This window comes from Lynx rufus, unplaced genomic scaffold (genome assembly GCF_022079265.1).
Source record: "Lynx rufus isolate CCGP_SWC_20201006 ecotype Redwood Valley unplaced genomic scaffold, mLynRuf1.p SCAF_13, whole genome shotgun sequence".
NCBI lineage: Eukaryota > Metazoa > Chordata > Mammalia > Carnivora > Felidae > Lynx > Lynx rufus.
This window is the reverse complement of record NW_025814827.1, coordinates 24,156,179-24,172,835: the sequence shown is the minus strand read 5'-3', so window position 1 is coordinate 24,172,835 and position 16,657 is coordinate 24,156,179. Positions and strand designations below refer to the sequence as shown.

The window sequence follows — 16,657 nt, the reverse complement described above, 5'->3', positions numbered from 1 at the left end:
GAGTCATTTTTTGGAGATTCATGTTGAAATATTTACAAAAGAAATGATATGCTGGAAACTGCTTCAAAATAAATCTATGTTTAGAATGGGAGGGGGTAAAAATGGTGGGTGTATATATGACATAAAGTTGGTTTAAGTTGATAACTACTGAAGCTGGGTGATAGATTCATAGACTTTGGATCTATTATTCACTTTTTTTATATATATTTGCAGTTTTCCACAATAACAAGCGTTTAAAAAATAACCTATAAAACATTAAGAAATAAAAATAATCTTCCTTCTATAAAAATGTATACATTTTAATAAAATTACCTGGGAAACTCAGATACTTATTTTTTCTCCTAACGGCTTTATTACCTTTCCTTTAAAATTGTTAATATTATTTATTAAAATATTTCTTCTTTATGAAGAAGAATGTAAAAATGGGTACCCTAGTCCCTTTACCCATGCAAGCTTTTTTAGCATTTAAAAATAATATGTAGGGGCGCCTGGGTGGCGCAGTCGGTTAAGCGTCCGACTTCAGCCAGGTCACGATCTCGCGGTCCGTGAGTTCGAGCCCCGCGTCGGGCTCTGGGCTGATGGCTCAGAGCCTGGAGCCTGTTTCCGATTCTGTGTCTCCCTCTCTCTCTGTCCCTCCCCCGTTCATGCTCTGTCTCTCTCTGTCCCAAAAATAAATAAACGTTGAAAAAAAAATTAAAAAAAAAATAATATGTAATAAAAAATTTTTCAAGTTGTTATTTAAATTCTAGTTAGTTAACATACAGGGTAATACTCATTTCAGGAGCAGAGTTTAGTGATTTATCACTTACATATAACACCCAGTGCTCATCACAACCAAGTGCCCTCCTTAATACCCATCATCCAATTGTAACTAGAAAACACAGAATGAAAAGTAAAAGTTTTTTATCTCCCCACACCTATTCCCCAAAGTTAAGCAGTAACCAGTATTCAGTTACTTTTGATTTGTTCCAGAAAACAACAAAGGAGAGGAAGAGGGAGACTAGATGCAGTACGTATATGCACACACATGCATATGTTTGCAACATGCATATGTAAATAAAATGCAACAAGAATCACACTGTTCTGCATCTAGCTTTTTTCACTTAATAATACAGCAAATATTAATACGTTGATCTACTTCATTTTCTAATGGCACACTATTTCTGTAGTATGGATATACTATAAATCATTTAATTATTCTACTAACAAACACTTAAAATGTTCTATTTTTAAAAAATTATTGCAAACAGTGCTAATAAATACCCTCCAGATACTTTGAAAAATCTAAACTATTTGGGATAATTAGAAGTAAAGAATGCTTACCACATAAGAATGAAGGCCCATGCACTAAACCAGTATGTGTAACAACTAAATTTCTACTTAAAAAAAAAAAAAAATGGCTGTATGATAATATGGAAAAACTATGTAATGGGTAAAGGTTATGCATGTTTCAGTTTAATAAAATTGTTTTTTGTTTTGTATTTTTTTCTAAATGAACGTAAGTTCAGAAATAGTCTTCTTTTAAAAAAGAAAAAGAGGGGCACCTGGCTGGCTCAGTCAGTGGAGCATGTGACTCTTGATCTCGGGGTTTAAGTTCAAGCCCCACACTGGGTGTGGAGATTACTTAAAAATAAAATCTTAAAAACAAAAAAGAAAAAAAGAAAAAGAGAAACCCTCAAATGTCCTACCTTGATATTCATCATCTTCCTTTGGTGTTTGTTCCAATAATGTGTCTAAAGCTCGGGTATAATCTTTCATTACCCAATAGGCAAGGCTACGCAGGAAAGGATCAGGATGTAACCTTTTGCAATCAAATCCTGAGCCATCCTTTTGGCAACCCAAAATCTTCTGATTTAGGATGGATATATAAGTGGATGAAGTCTCAAATTCAGATTCATACAAACGGGCGATAACCATGGCTAGCTGAATATCTTCCATTTTTTCAAGACATACCTACAAATTAAGATATTAAGAAATACCTATTTGATGAAAATTATTTAGAGATATGAAATATTCCACTGATACCCTGAAAACTACCATTTATATTGTCATAGTGGAGGGGGGGGTCCAGAGGTTGGGATAGCAAAAGGCAATTAAATGACTGTTTGATAGGAGATTAAGGAATAGCAAGAAGAGTAAGAAACTAGAACTTAGTAGCTAGAAAGATGAGACATAAAACAAAATAAGCCTAAGACAAATATCAACATCTCATCAGACTTAGGCCAATTTAAATTAATAACATTCGTTTTAAATTAAATATACTTACATTTGAATTTATATGTATCAGTTCCTCTTAATTTCCAAATACATTTCCATATAAGCATAATTATTACTATTTTAAAAGAACCTTTTAATTACATAACAAAAAAAATGAAATAAAGCCACATATTCTATTTTTACTGTTAAATTTATATTCTAATGTAATTACTCATATTGAGAATCTGAGGTCATTTGGGCAATAAAAGCATCTCTCAGTCAATCAACATTTCTCTTCTTCACCTAAATGTCTTCTAAGTTAAACTTCCCATTCAAAATTATAAGTATTTTTTATTTAAAAAAATCATACATCAGAGATAATTTTGAAAATATGACCAATTCTAAATGTAAAGAATTTCTCTTTATTGGATATTTCCTATTTATTCTATCATGTAGTACATTCCAGTTATATCTAGTATTTTTCCTTCACCTTTTAGGATTGTTCAGAATGATATTAAGTATCCTAAGAGAAAGAGCTCATAAATAAACAGAAACATTCATAATTTCTCTCTTAATCAGCTGCCAGGATTATATATCAAAAAATGCAGTGTTTCACCTCTTCATTCATTTTCTACCATCTAAGATGACTGCATTACAAAACAGTATAAATTGGAATTTCAGTTCCTTATCTATGAATTTCAGTTAGAAGAAAAAGAACTTAAAGTACCTGCCTGTCTACACCAGAGAAGGAGATTGTGACCTATACACACTTCAAATAGTTCAGAATCATAAGATGGCTAGGAAGAAAATATTCATAAACCATTTTTGCCATTTTTTCATACATATATGTTTGAAATGCATATACTTATCTTGAAATGCAATATTCCCTATATAAAATTTTTCATTTAGGTTTCACACTTGAATTTATTTATATTTTTTTTTATCGCCATTCCACTATTTACGTTCAGTAACCTCTGTAGTTATTTGTTGTCCTTACAAACATAAGATAAAAAATTACATTCTCGTCTATGACCTTTCCAGATTTGCAATCTCTTAGAAGTATTTCATGTCATGTTTTCTTATTTATACCTCTATGGCATCTTTCAATGAACCAGCTAACAAGAAAAAAGCAGCAGATTGTTCAAAGCGTTGTTTTCCAAGTAAAGAGAAAGCATTTTTCAAAGCGGCTTTACGCCATCTATCTTCATTAAAGTTGTGGCTGAAAAATGTTGTCATTTTTTCATCATGCTGTGACCTGGGAACCAGAACACAAATATCAGCAGATAAGGAAATTTAAAATATTTTGAATCCTTTGTAGAATAAGCGAAAATAACCTCAAACATCCATCTAAAAAATAGTACCTTCAGTGATAGATATCTGTTATCAAACTTCACTTCTAATAAGGAAAGTTCAAAATATCTTGTATACATGTAAATAAAAAGCAAGAGCATTTTTTTACTTTTCAAAATGCTTTTGTCAATTTTTTTTAACAACATCCCACCCTTTAGGTTAAGTTGAACTTAACCTAAGTATTATGCCCATTTTTTTGCAGATAAAGAAACCAAGATACAAAAAAGTAAGTTGATTTGATCAAGTTCAAAGCTCATACATCTAAGTACTTTCAAAAGCATTAGCATCAGAAGACTCACAGCACAGAAAAACTCCATTAAATCATGTTAACAACTGAGGAAATTTACCTAAAAAGACCCCACACTACTGCTTTCTTCTTCATTGAAAGGTAGAATAATGCAGCATCCAAGGCATCATTGTTCCTTTGAAAAGAAGCTTTGGCAACCTAAATGATAAATAAAATATTCTATTAAATTAACTATTTGATAAAAGAATTACAACCGATTAACCAACAATTGACAGTAACCATGGAAATGAGAAAAGTTGGCTCTATTCCACAATCTCCAGCAGCTTATATACTCCTAGAGACAACCATTTGTATGCCAGTAATTATAATAAAAATAATAACAGCAACTAGCATGTACTGATTACTTCCCATGCACCAGGCACCATCTAAGTGCCTTTCACTTATCTCAATCACCACAATCCATGAGGTACTATTATTACCCCCATTTTACTTCCTAGAAGCAAATGAGACACAGACAGGTTAAGTGAATTTTCTAAGGTCACAGTGTAAGGGGCAGAAAAGGGATTAGAAGACAGGCAGTAATAACTGTCTATCATAGAAAACTAGAGAAAGAAGGCAGAATATTCAATAGATATGACCTTTTCTTGAAAATTAAACGCTACCTTTCATAACATTTGGTAAAAGCGAAAATGCTAAATGCTACAGTACATGTGATTTCACAATTTAAAGTTCTCTCAACTCATTGAATAAATATTTATTATATATTGTGACTTGGGAACTAGACACACACATTTAAAAACTACAAACAAAATTAAGTGTTCCAGTTTTTTTAAACATACTTTGTAAAAAACATTCTTTTCTAGTATTTTTCCAATCAAATTTTGACAATTCTAAAGGAATGACATCTTCTTTCTGGAATGTAATTAAAATACAGAAGGTTGAAGCTCCATTATTTTAAAGTGCAGACAAATTTCAGTTCTTAGAAATTCCATGGGAGTCTTGAGCACATAACTGATAATCTCCATGGAGCCATATAACCAAAGTTGCTGAATTCATACAGAACTGATCAAGTCAATGTTAAAAAGTTTAAAAATTAAGCCAGTAACATTATTGTAATATAATTATATTGTTCTGAACATGGTACCATACTGACCGTATCTTATTTCTCAAAGATACTTAGATAACTTCTACAAATCACTAAGTTGAGAAATATAACAGTAAAAAAACAACAGATGTTTTATTAGCTCACATTGACTGATGGTGAAACAGGAAACTACCAAGGCATGGAAGAGTGGGAAACCGCATCATGGAAACTGATTTACTCTCAATACTTGCTTATTCCTCTTCTCCTTTTTTAGTATGTTCTTGCCTTCAATCATTTAACTTAGTATTTTGATGTGTTGTAATTTTTAGAGAAATTTTTATTCATTTTTTGCTAATTATTTATAATACATCTCAAGGCAACAAATTCACATATCCCTTTGATTCAATTTTAATATTTCTTATGGAAATAAATCATATGTACATATCAGAGGTAGTTAATTATAATGACAAAACACACTGCTGACAAGAAATTAAAGAGATCTTTGTAGACAACATCTGAAACATTTCAGATAAAATAGGCCCTCTTTTTCCCACTGCTTTGGAATATAAAAAATTTAACGTAGGTACTGTGTTATTTACATGCTGTAACAATTAACTTTCCCTATATACCAGAAACTACATTATTTGGTTGGTGTAAGAATAAATTCCTTCTTACATTTGTGCCTATTTTGAGGGAGAAACACTGATATCAGCTACCTTACATGTAACAGGAAAAATGACACCTCTGTGCTCACATTTCAAAGGGATCTGAGGGGCATGATAAACACCAGCAACACAGGATTTTAAGGGAGATGAATATGGCACATCCCTAACCACCTTCAACCTACCAAATGAAAATGGGACTGGGGGATATGCATTTTAAGTAAGTTTGACAGGTGATTCTTCTGACACTAAAATTTGAAGACACCCATTGTAGAGGAATGAATTCCTCTTGGGAGAAATAAATTTATACTTCACAAATGTAGTACCATTAACTGTATTTCCGAGAATGTCAATGAACTCCTAAAAGTAAACAATAAATGAGAATTCCACTTTCCTAACCCCTATAGAGTAGAAAGGGCACGGACTAAATCTAACACTTATAAATGTTGGCAGTTTGGGCTGGTTATCTAACCTCTCTAGTCCTAGTTCCATCAGGTGGAAATGGAGATGGTAACACAGGACTGATGAAATGATTAATGAAATAATTTATGGAAAGCAACTAGCACAAAGCTGGTACGCAGAGGGTGCCCAATAATGGTTAGTTTCTGCAACACTGAAAGAACCTGCAGCTTCCACTAACAACTTACTTAATAAATTTTTTTTCTAAAGGGAATCTACCAGAAAACAGATTCCAAAAACCTGCTTTAAAAAATTTTGTAGTGGGGCGCCTGGGTGGCTCAGTCGGTCAAGCATCCAACTATTGATTTCGGCTCAGGTTGTGACCTGAGAGTCATGAGACTGAGCCCCTTGTCGGACTTCGTGCTGGGCATGGAGCCTGCCTGGGATTCTCTCTCGCTCTCCCTCTCTACCCCTCCCCCACTCATGTGCACATTCATGCTCTCTCTCAAAAAAAAATTTTTTAATAGCATGTTTAATTTGCTGCCACAGATATGTTCTTCAAGTGCACATAAATCAAAATCTTTTATGGAATGGTATTTTAAGTGTGCAAAGGAAGTTTGCTATTTACTAACCTAGTCATACAGAGAATCCTTTACATAAAAAGAATTCTCATATAAAATTAACATGATCTGATAAGAACCAAAGTTTGCTTTCTAAATTTAGATTTGTTTTCTTTTTTTAATATCGTTATTAAAGTACAGCTGACACACAATGCTATATTAATTTCAGGTGTACAACAGTGATTTGACAATACTACACATTATGTAATGTTCACCACAGTAAGTACAGTCACCATCTGTCACAGTACAGTATTATTATAATTTTATTGGCTATATTCTCTATGCTGTACTTTTCATAACTGTGACAAACTTTCAGTTACCAAAAAGAAAAGATTTTTGCATTTTCCCAAACTAGGAACCACCTCAACTGATAGCAGAACATAAGTAATTCTACAAATATTATAAACTCAGCATATATGGTAAAAGGCAACTGATACACTACATATTTTATAAAGTTCAAGTTTTTGGAATCTCCAAAACTTTTTATTTAAGAAATTTTTAAGATCTCAAGATGTACAAACTAATTCCCCACTACAGATTTTCTGGAACATGATATCTTTTATCCTTTAAGATTTTTTTTTAAACTTCAACATCCAATGAAGTAAAGTTACCTTTTCAATGCATCTTCGAAGAGTGTTAATATTCCTGACCCACCAACCTATTCCCATAGCTCTTAGCTCAGACCACTGAGGGTCCCCTCTCTGAATTGCCGGAATCATATTAATTAGTTCTTCCTCAGCCTCAGAATGAAAAGCCCAGGCAAAATGGCAGGTAGACACACCTAAATTAGAAATGCAAAATAATAACCTTCAGAACTATATCCAAAAATAACAAAAACAATTTTTCACATAGTCCTGTATTCACTCATCCTGGAGAAGAATTTTCAAGCAAAAAAAATGGGTGAAAGGAAGTCTTTTATCATTCAGGACTTTACACTCTTAGCTTCTAAATACAAGATCAATGGCAGGATACACAAAACTAAAATATCCATCTTTTTTCCAAAGTATTTGCTTTTTTTCTCTGCAAAACTAGAGACACCAAAACGTGATCACTGGAAAGATATTTGAACATTGAGTCATTTACACACACACACACACACACACACACACACACACACACACACACCAAATTTATCAACAGTGAAAGCTTTGGTCAAAATAAAATATCTTGGCCCTATGTCTCTGGGTGTTTTTTCACAATGCCACTTGCTTGTAGACCATAATATGAACTTTAGTATTGAATACTGAAAACTGCCCCATTCATCCCTCTGGCCAAGGAACTAAGTATCATTTTATAGTAAACTCTAACCTTCAAGAGAGTTCAAGGGAACAACAGTCAGGAGACACATTCCTCTGCCTTCAGCACCTCAGTTAAAAGTAGTTAAAGCTGCCAAATACTGATGGTATATGGCAAATTTGTTCCGCCCTGGTAGAAGAATGACAGGGCTCTAGCCTGTACTTAGAGGCAACAAAATGGGTTTAGTGACACCGTCAGACTTGGAAGTACAAGGAAGTTTATCAATAGTTTAACTATTGATAACACTTTATTCCACTCAGAGCAGGTGAAGAGGAAGCATGAGGGAAATGACACATACAGAGTGGTGACAGGTAAGTGAGAAAGCCCAGAAGAACCCACAGGAGCCTAGGAGCAAGCCTAAACTGGTCCAAGTAGCCATCTATATGGACCAGTTTTTGAAACAAAGACATGTCTGAGGTCAATGACAGTCACAACACAGGCTTCTCCATGCTATAAGACCATAGACATTACTACATATAATTTTTCATTAACAACTACTATATAGACTTACAATATAGTTTTTCTAATCCTTACGGTTTCGCAACAGTTCCTTTAGAAAGTATAAAGGGAAAAACTGGGGTACCTGGGTAGTTCAGTCGGTTAAGCATCTAACTCTTGACTTCAGCTCAGGTCATGGTCCCAGGGTCATGGGATGGAGCCTCATGTCAGGCTCCACGCTAAGCATGAAGCCTGCTTAAGATTCTCCTCTCCCTCTCCCTCTGCCTCTCTCCCCCCAACGCACACGCACGCGCGCGCGCGCACACACACACACACACACATACACACACTCGCTCGCTGTCTCTCAAAAAAAAGAAAAAACTATTATGACCATTTTGAATAATAATCTTAACTCTTAAATTTCCCATTACTAACATTTATATACAACTGTGTTTGAAATCACATCAATCAACAAAATCAATGCAACAAACTTTGTCACCATAAATTTAGGGGAAAATTGTCAAAATTTAAGAAACACCAATTTGTAGTTTTTCAGAACCTAAAAGGAAGATTAATTTTCTCATTTAAATCTTTGCCTGATTTAAGAAATAATCACTACATCAAATAACTCAAACTTTGCTTTAAAAGTTATTATTACATAGCAATGCATACAGTATACTTTTGATAACAGCAAATTTATAATATAAAGAATAATATAAAATATGCTACATTCTATACCCTTAAATGAAATTTGATTAGTTCAATTTTTGGTATGATTAAGAGAAAACAACAACAAAAAAACATATGTATGTCAGGGGAAATTAGGTTTGGAAAGCAAGATTAAAAGATCAGTGAATATATTTGGAAGCCTAACTATTTATGTTTGTTTTAATATAAGCACTGTGTTATAAGTCATATACTCACAAGTAAAGCTGATGTTTCAGGAATATGTGCCATACAGTAATCCAGAAGATTTGCATACTTGTAACACACTGCCATACCCCCTGATTTGAGATACAAGGATTTATATCAGCCCCCTAATTTATAGATTAAAAAATCGTAACTACAGAGATTAAAGTGACCTGCCACATATCTTAATACCAAAAAAAAAAAAAAAAAAAAGATATTAAGAAGAAAAAAAACAGAGGAACAAACAGGCAGTTTTTTTGGTTTTGGTTTAAATAGCAGGCTATTCTTTGCAGTTTTTCCTTGTTCTTCTTAGCCTTTCTATCTATAGACTGGCTACTTAATTTTTCCCCTGAGACCTATTCCCAAAGATCATCACCTGTAACACCAGTCACTTATCTCCAATATTTTAACTGTGTCAAAGAGAAAATGGAATTTAACAAAGCTTTAGAAATTAGAGGTGTGTTAGATCTCCCTAGGAAAGTACATAATTGTTATTAAGTGATTCAGTACTATTTGACTATCATTTAAAATGAAAATTTAAAAGACCTTTGAGTTAACATTTTTTAAACCTATCCAAATGGCACAGATTGTTTAAAATGATAATATCAAGTGTTAACAATGTGTTATTGAAATCATCAAACATTGCCTCTTGGAATGTAAATGAGTACAGTTTCTGTCTGTGGCAATACTTATCAAGAGTTATGAAATTTTACTCTTCAGTACAGAGAACAAACTGGTGGCTGCCAGAGGGGAGGTGGGTGGGGGAACAGGTGAAACACTTATCTTGATGAGCACTGAAAACTGTACAGAATTGATGAATCATTATATTGTACACCTGAAATTAAGATGGTATATTAATTATATTTGAATAAAAGATACCAAGATATAGTTATGTTCAGAGTTTAGAAAACTAGCCTGGCAATACTGTAAACTGTCAACCCAAACATTAAAAATAAAAACAACGACCTTTAAAAAAAAAAAAAGAGTTAAGAATTTTCAAGCCCTCTAATACTGTAACTCCATGATGGAAAAGTAACATGAGGAAATAATCAGATATACACAAAAATATTTATATGCAAGGTTTTAAGATCATTCATTACAGCGGTAATTCAAATAGAAAAGAAAATCAGCAATATTTGTTTCAAAAATAAAGGACTGGATAGATGAAACACAGTTTAGAGACATGACAGAATATTAGACAGCTATTTAAAATCAAATTTTCAAAGAACATTTATGAGGGTAAAGGGTAAGTGTTATATAAAGTCTGATATTCTAATTCGTTCAATACTAAAGCATTAATTATGAGACTGTGTCCAGGATGCTGGTTTAAAAAGAAACATAGTCTAATGAAAAATGCACTGGGCTGGGATTCTAATTCCAACTCTATTCACAAATAGCCTTCTATCCTAGGCGGGTCACTTTATAAAAAGTTTCAGTTTTTCAATCTGTAAATTAGGCAGCTGGTAGAAATCCTTACATCTCAAATCAGGGGGTGTGGCAATGTGCTACAAGTATGCAAAGCTACTGCATCTCTAGATGGCAGATATTCTTGGAATATCAGCTTTACTTGTGAGTACAGGACTTAAAATGCTTATACTAAGATAAACATAAAAAACACAGGGAAAAATTTACATAATTTTTAAAGAAAAGACATCAGACGTCACAGAAATCCAGGGCGACTTTGGGTTATGGCCTCAAGCTTATCAGGTTTACTCCTAGGCTACTACAACTTCAGCGAGTAAAAGCTGAGAAACTGAAATAGAAACTAAATAGTAAAAGTCACAGAACAGAGCTAAAAGATGCACAGTAAAGTGGTTAAGTGGGTACTATGTGACAAGAAGATCTTAAGGCTAATGATAAATATGCATATTATACACAAATATAAATCCAAGTATTTCATTTCAATATGGAATAAAAGTTGCACAAAGGTTCAGACAATGAGTTAAATACCTTGATGAAGTAGCTGTACTCGGTATAAAGGAGGCAGTGATGTCAAAAGGCATGTGTGCAAACGCATAGCTAATAAGTATCTCAAACCACACTCATCTAATGTGTCTCTTCCTGTAAAGTAAGCAGAAAATATATTTAGGGAAATAGATAACAAACCAATAAAAAATTAGGAAATAAACATTAAATTCAGTAATAATAATATATACAAAATGTATGTTTGAGTGTATTCCTTTGTGAACACTTAAGTATATATATATATATAGTATATATAGAACATGTATCTTTACAAAAAAAAAATGTGTAAAGGCTAAAATTCCCAAATGAAAAATGACTGGAGAAAACATAATTGTCTATTAGTACAGGTAATAATAGTCATTATAGCTATTCATAATAAATGAAATCTTGAAATCCAATAAAGAATATATTAACTATAGTAAGCTAAGTATAATTTTAAAAAGCATTTCCTAGGTGAGATTTAAAATATAGGAATTACATATCTAAAATGATATCATTATTATCATTATTATCATTAATTAGGCAGTGTCTTCTAGTTTGGTTAGCTCAACTGAAATATAGTACCATGAAAGATTTGAAATTTGATTCCCTAGGCTAGTTTTCCAGAGTTAAGGCTGAATCTTAACCTAATTCCACAAACTTACTCTTATTTACAAGTTGCATGAAGGTATGAAAGTATGGTGAGCTTAATCAAACTACAGCCACTGTTGGAAAAAAGCAATGCAAAACTATTAACAGCACCCAGCCCAGTAACTGCCACTTAGAAAGTGCTAAGAATGTTGAATCAAATAATATTTTCTAGGAGAAAACAAAATGTTTTAAATTCTCAAAGTTCAAGTTCCAGCTCTACTTCCCATTAGTTATATTCATTCACTCATTCATTCATTCATTCAACAAATCAAGCATCTACTACAAGTGAGTCATAGTTTAGGTGCTGGGGATTTGGCAGTGAGTAAGAGGAAATCCTTCCTCTTATAGTGCTTATATTTTAGGACACAGAAACAACAAACAAAAAGTGTCTGGTGGAAAGTTAATGCTATAGAGAGAAATAAAAAGGTTTGACAGAGAGTACTGGAGTAAGAAGGTTCTATTTTATCAAGTATAGCCAGGGAAGAACTTTCCAAGAAGATGATGTTTCAGCAGAAATCTGATGAGGTAAGGGAATGAGCCAGGCATAAATCTGGAAAAAGAGCATTCTACACAGAGGAAACAATATGTGCAAAGACCTTGAGACAGGAATGTGTGTAGTGTACTTTGTACACTGGCAAGGAGGTCAATGTAGTAGAATGAAAATGAACACAGGTCACACAGGGATCTCTGGCTTTTAGTCTAAAGTGAGTTAGCAAGCCACTCGTGTATGTTGAGCACCAGAGAGATTAAATGTGATTAATCACTGGATCCTATGTGAGAAAAGACTGAGGTGACAAGACTGAGGCAGTTTAGGAGACCGTCAATAACCAGGCAAGAGGTGACAGTGACCTGGACCAGAGTGTTAATAGGAGAGGTGGTGAGAAATGACTGAATTCTGGATATGAAAGAACCAGTAGCATTTGTCAGGAGACTGGATATGGGGTGTGAAAGAAAACAGAGTCAGGAATGCCTCTAATTCCATTTAAAAGAATCCATTTACTTAGAATCTATTCACTGAGATATGCAACATATTTAAACTCTGACCTTCACTTTCCCACCTGTGAAATGGAGACATTAATTCCTGCCTTATCTACCTCATGAAAGTCCACTGTAACCAGGAAGAGCCATTTTTACACTGCCTAGCCAATCATATTGTTTTGTATCCGAAAGTTTAAACTGTTTTTCATGGATTGTGGCATATTTATCTTCTTAATATGCCAGAGTAAAAATTCTAATGTATATTAAATTTTCAACAAAGGCTTAAGGCTATTCTGGGGAGAAGCTTGCTCTATTGCACACAATTTATCATAACAATCAGAATTTTTAAAATTAACACGTTTAGAAAATAGGTCATAGAAAAACCTAAGGTCTCTAGTTATTTTAATCTACGAAGAGAAAACTTTGGAGATTTAAGTATATAAACCTATATGAAGAGAGATATTCCAGGTAGCTCTGAGGAACAGTCTTTTACCGTCAAATTTAGAAATCTTGCGAAATAGTAAAGGTACAGGCTGGGAGGCAATGACTTATCCACATATGAACCCCAGTTCTGCCACTTACTACCTGTGTGATCTCATATGTCACTTCATCTCCCTAAGGATCAGTGTTTTCATCTACAAAATTTAGTATAATAATAGCTACCTACCAGAAGATTGTTGTGATAATTAAGTATGATAAAGTACATAAAGTGCCTGGCACATAGCCATTGTTCACTCCTCCACAATATTTACTGAATGAATGAATGATCAATAATTTTCGGTTTCCTTTGCTAATGCCATCATTTATAATCAACACAAATGCCATCATTTATAATTCAACTATCTGCATAAAAGAGAATGGAATCTAGTTTCAGGAGACAGCCAAAAATGTTCTGGTTTAGAGCAAATTAATCAAGACACACATTATAGTAAAATGTATAAAACCTCCTTCTCAAGAGACTTTTTGGAGAAATTAGGTAATTGTAAAAAAATATTTATACCTAGAAACGGTTGAGTTCATGGTCCCTATAAGTCTCATGGTTCAATAGTAAAACTAACAAATGGTCCATTATTATTATTAAAAGTAAATAAAAATTAAAATAAGTCACAGGAGTCAATATGTTTGAAAAAACAAAAGACTACATATATCTAAAATCACACAAAACTTTCAGAGTAAAAACTCATACAAGAACACACACAAAGACATCAAAATTCATGAAATCATGTGCAAGTCACAGCCTACCCCAACTGTCTTTTCTTTTACAACTAATCATATTATTTAACAGTAACTGTTATCTAGAGAAGTCTTTTCACTGCAAGGTTATAAAAAGACTGCAATTTAATACGTGAGTCACTATATAAATTATACAAATGGTTCTATTCATAACTTAATAAATTTTAGTGGGAATTTTTACCTGAATAACTCTTATCTCTGTTTTCATCAAGCTCAGTACTGGTGGTAGCCACTGTATCAGCCAAAGCTACAAGGAACATCTGCTCCAAACGGGTAAGGCCTGGTAGACTTGAGTGCATAAGGTGACTTGAAAGTACCCTAGCATGTTCTTGGCCAAAGTAAGCAGGTCCATATTGAGAAAGATTTATTACTTTTGATTTGTTTTCTCTCTTTTCTGGCTCTAAATCTATATCATCTGTTGTTATATCCTGGATTTGGAACAGCTCTGAATACTGATCTTCTGGTTCACTTTTGGTAGGATCTTCATAGCCCTGTGGTATTTTTGTACTTTCTTCTGAAATTCTGTAGGTTGTATCTTGATCTGCAGCAAGCAGTGCATATAATGGTAGTGGAGGAATAGAATCTATCTCAGTATAATCTCGAGTACCATCCTTTCCTATGGTGACTGTATCCTTTGCTGTACTGCCACTAACACTAATGGTTCGGGAAAGATGTCGCTTAGTTCCTTCTCCAGCATCAGCATCTCTAACTATTGCAACTTCACCTGCAATACATTTTACTAAATGAGAGAGAATAGCTTTAGCCCTTCTAACTTTCCCTAAATCCATCAATTCTAACAGCTGAGTTGGATGATACTGTGGGAGAGTAGGTGAAAGTACATGTGCAGCCTCAAATAAGCCACCATCTTGAACTACAGTTGGTGAACAAAAAACATCATCAGCAATAGCTGTTCCTTCAACGATGCTTTTTCTTGACAACATATTAGATTTAAAGGCAGAATGATCTTGTATTACTGTCTCTTCTGCATAGGGACTATCAGCTTCAATGTCTCCAAATTTGACAGCATGCTTCCACTGTGCATATACATGCATTTCACAATCCATTCCTACCACCAATATCCCATCTCTCACCCAGGAGAGAGAAACAGGCAGTGAAGGTGTACCATCCACAGAAGACACTAAGTCTATAGATCTAAGAAGAACCCACCTTGACCTAACTCCTTGCTTGATACTACCACCTAGTGGTAAAGTAATGACAGCTACTCCATCCTTACTATTGGTCTGCTCAGTCACAATTCCTGAAAGCCGCCCATACATGAAGATATTAGCGCCAACACCCACTGTGAGAATGTGGGAGCCATCTTCTTTTGATACCCAATCCAAATGTACTAAATGTTTGATATTCGGAATAAGGTATCTATCCTTGCTCAAAAGTGCATCTGATTTGCTGTACACAAATAGGTTACTGTCAACACTGACCCTTGAATCAAGTACACTCCCAACCTTGACCAAATCATCAAGATGAATTGTTTGTTCTAAAACCCATTCTGATCCTCCTGTAGATTCACATTCAAAGATGCAAACATGCATGGAAAATTCTTTAGAAACAAAACCATTGTGGTGGATAGGCTGTTTGTAAGCCACGGCAAGGCGACCTGTGTATGAACAGCTAACAGCAACTGGTCTTCCCACAATGCTCACTGTACTGCTATTATCTTCTCCTTCATCATTCATCAAGGGCCATCTCCTCCAATGGTAAGCTTCCTTCTCATCAGTTTTACATTGCAGGCTGGTTTCCATACTACACTTCCAGAAGCGTACTTTATTGTCAGAACAAGTTGTAACCACTAAATAAGGTGCGAGGCATACTGGATAAATTGAAGAAGAACTCAGATGGCCTTAAAAAAGAAAAATCAGATAGTCATGACAATAGAACCATAAAATAAAATGCTAATAATCAAGTTCTAGAATGTGATAAATCCAAAGCCACTATAAGCTTCTTCATAATTCTGCAAACTCCCCTTAACTAGGGCTTTATACTAAATGTCCACTGGCTAAAGTATCTATATGAAGCTTAAACAGTCCAGTGGTGAAATAAAAATATGCAATAATCATCAATTAGTTTTTAGGTAATTACGTTTAAATGAGGTGAATATTCCATTAAAATAAAATTCAAACACAATAAAACAAGTCAATCCTTAATCACTAAATCTGTTATCTGCTATAATTTATATATGCCTTCACTGGAATTCAGTCTCCATTTTTAATCATTTTCATCATAGATTCTTTTTTTTCAGTTTTTTTAATGTTTATTTTATTCGAGAGAGAGAGAGAGAGAGAGAGAGAGAGAGAGAGCAGGGGAGAGGCAGAGAGCGAGAGAGAGAGACAGACAGACAGACAGAATCCAAAGCAGGCTCCAGGCTCTAAGCTGTAATCACAGAGCCCGACGCAGGGCTTGAACTCACGAACCATGAGATCATGATCTGAGCTGAAGTCAGAAGCTTAAACAACTGAGCCACCCAGCTTCCCCTTTCATCATAGATTTTTTTTAAATATGAAATTTATTGTCAAATTGGTTTCCATACAACACCCAGTGCTCATCCCAACAGGTGCCCTCCTCAATACCCATCACTCACCCTCTCTTCCCTCCCCCCCACCATCAACCCTCAGTTTGTTCTCAGTTTTTAAGA

The 16,657-nt window shown here is 34.1% G+C and overlaps 1 protein-coding gene across 2 annotated transcripts in view; it reads right to left on the bottom strand.

Annotated features, from left to right (window-relative positions):
- Window positions 1-16,657, bottom strand: part of DMXL2 (Dmx like 2) — a 157,920-nt gene that overhangs the window by 31,305 nt on the left and 109,958 nt on the right. For both annotated transcript variants that reach the window (XM_047075109.1, XM_047075110.1), the window contains exons 18-23: window positions 14,189-15,865; window positions 11,152-11,262; window positions 7,170-7,339; window positions 3,894-3,991; window positions 3,286-3,451; window positions 1,689-1,953 (exon numbers count right to left, since the gene is read on the bottom strand). In XM_047075109.1, coding sequence (XP_046931065.1) covers window positions 1,689-1,953; window positions 3,286-3,451; window positions 3,894-3,991; window positions 7,170-7,339; window positions 11,152-11,262; window positions 14,189-15,865 — 2,487 coding nt within the window. The remainder of the gene's footprint in view (window positions 1-1,688; window positions 1,954-3,285; window positions 3,452-3,893; window positions 3,992-7,169; window positions 7,340-11,151; window positions 11,263-14,188; window positions 15,866-16,657) is intronic.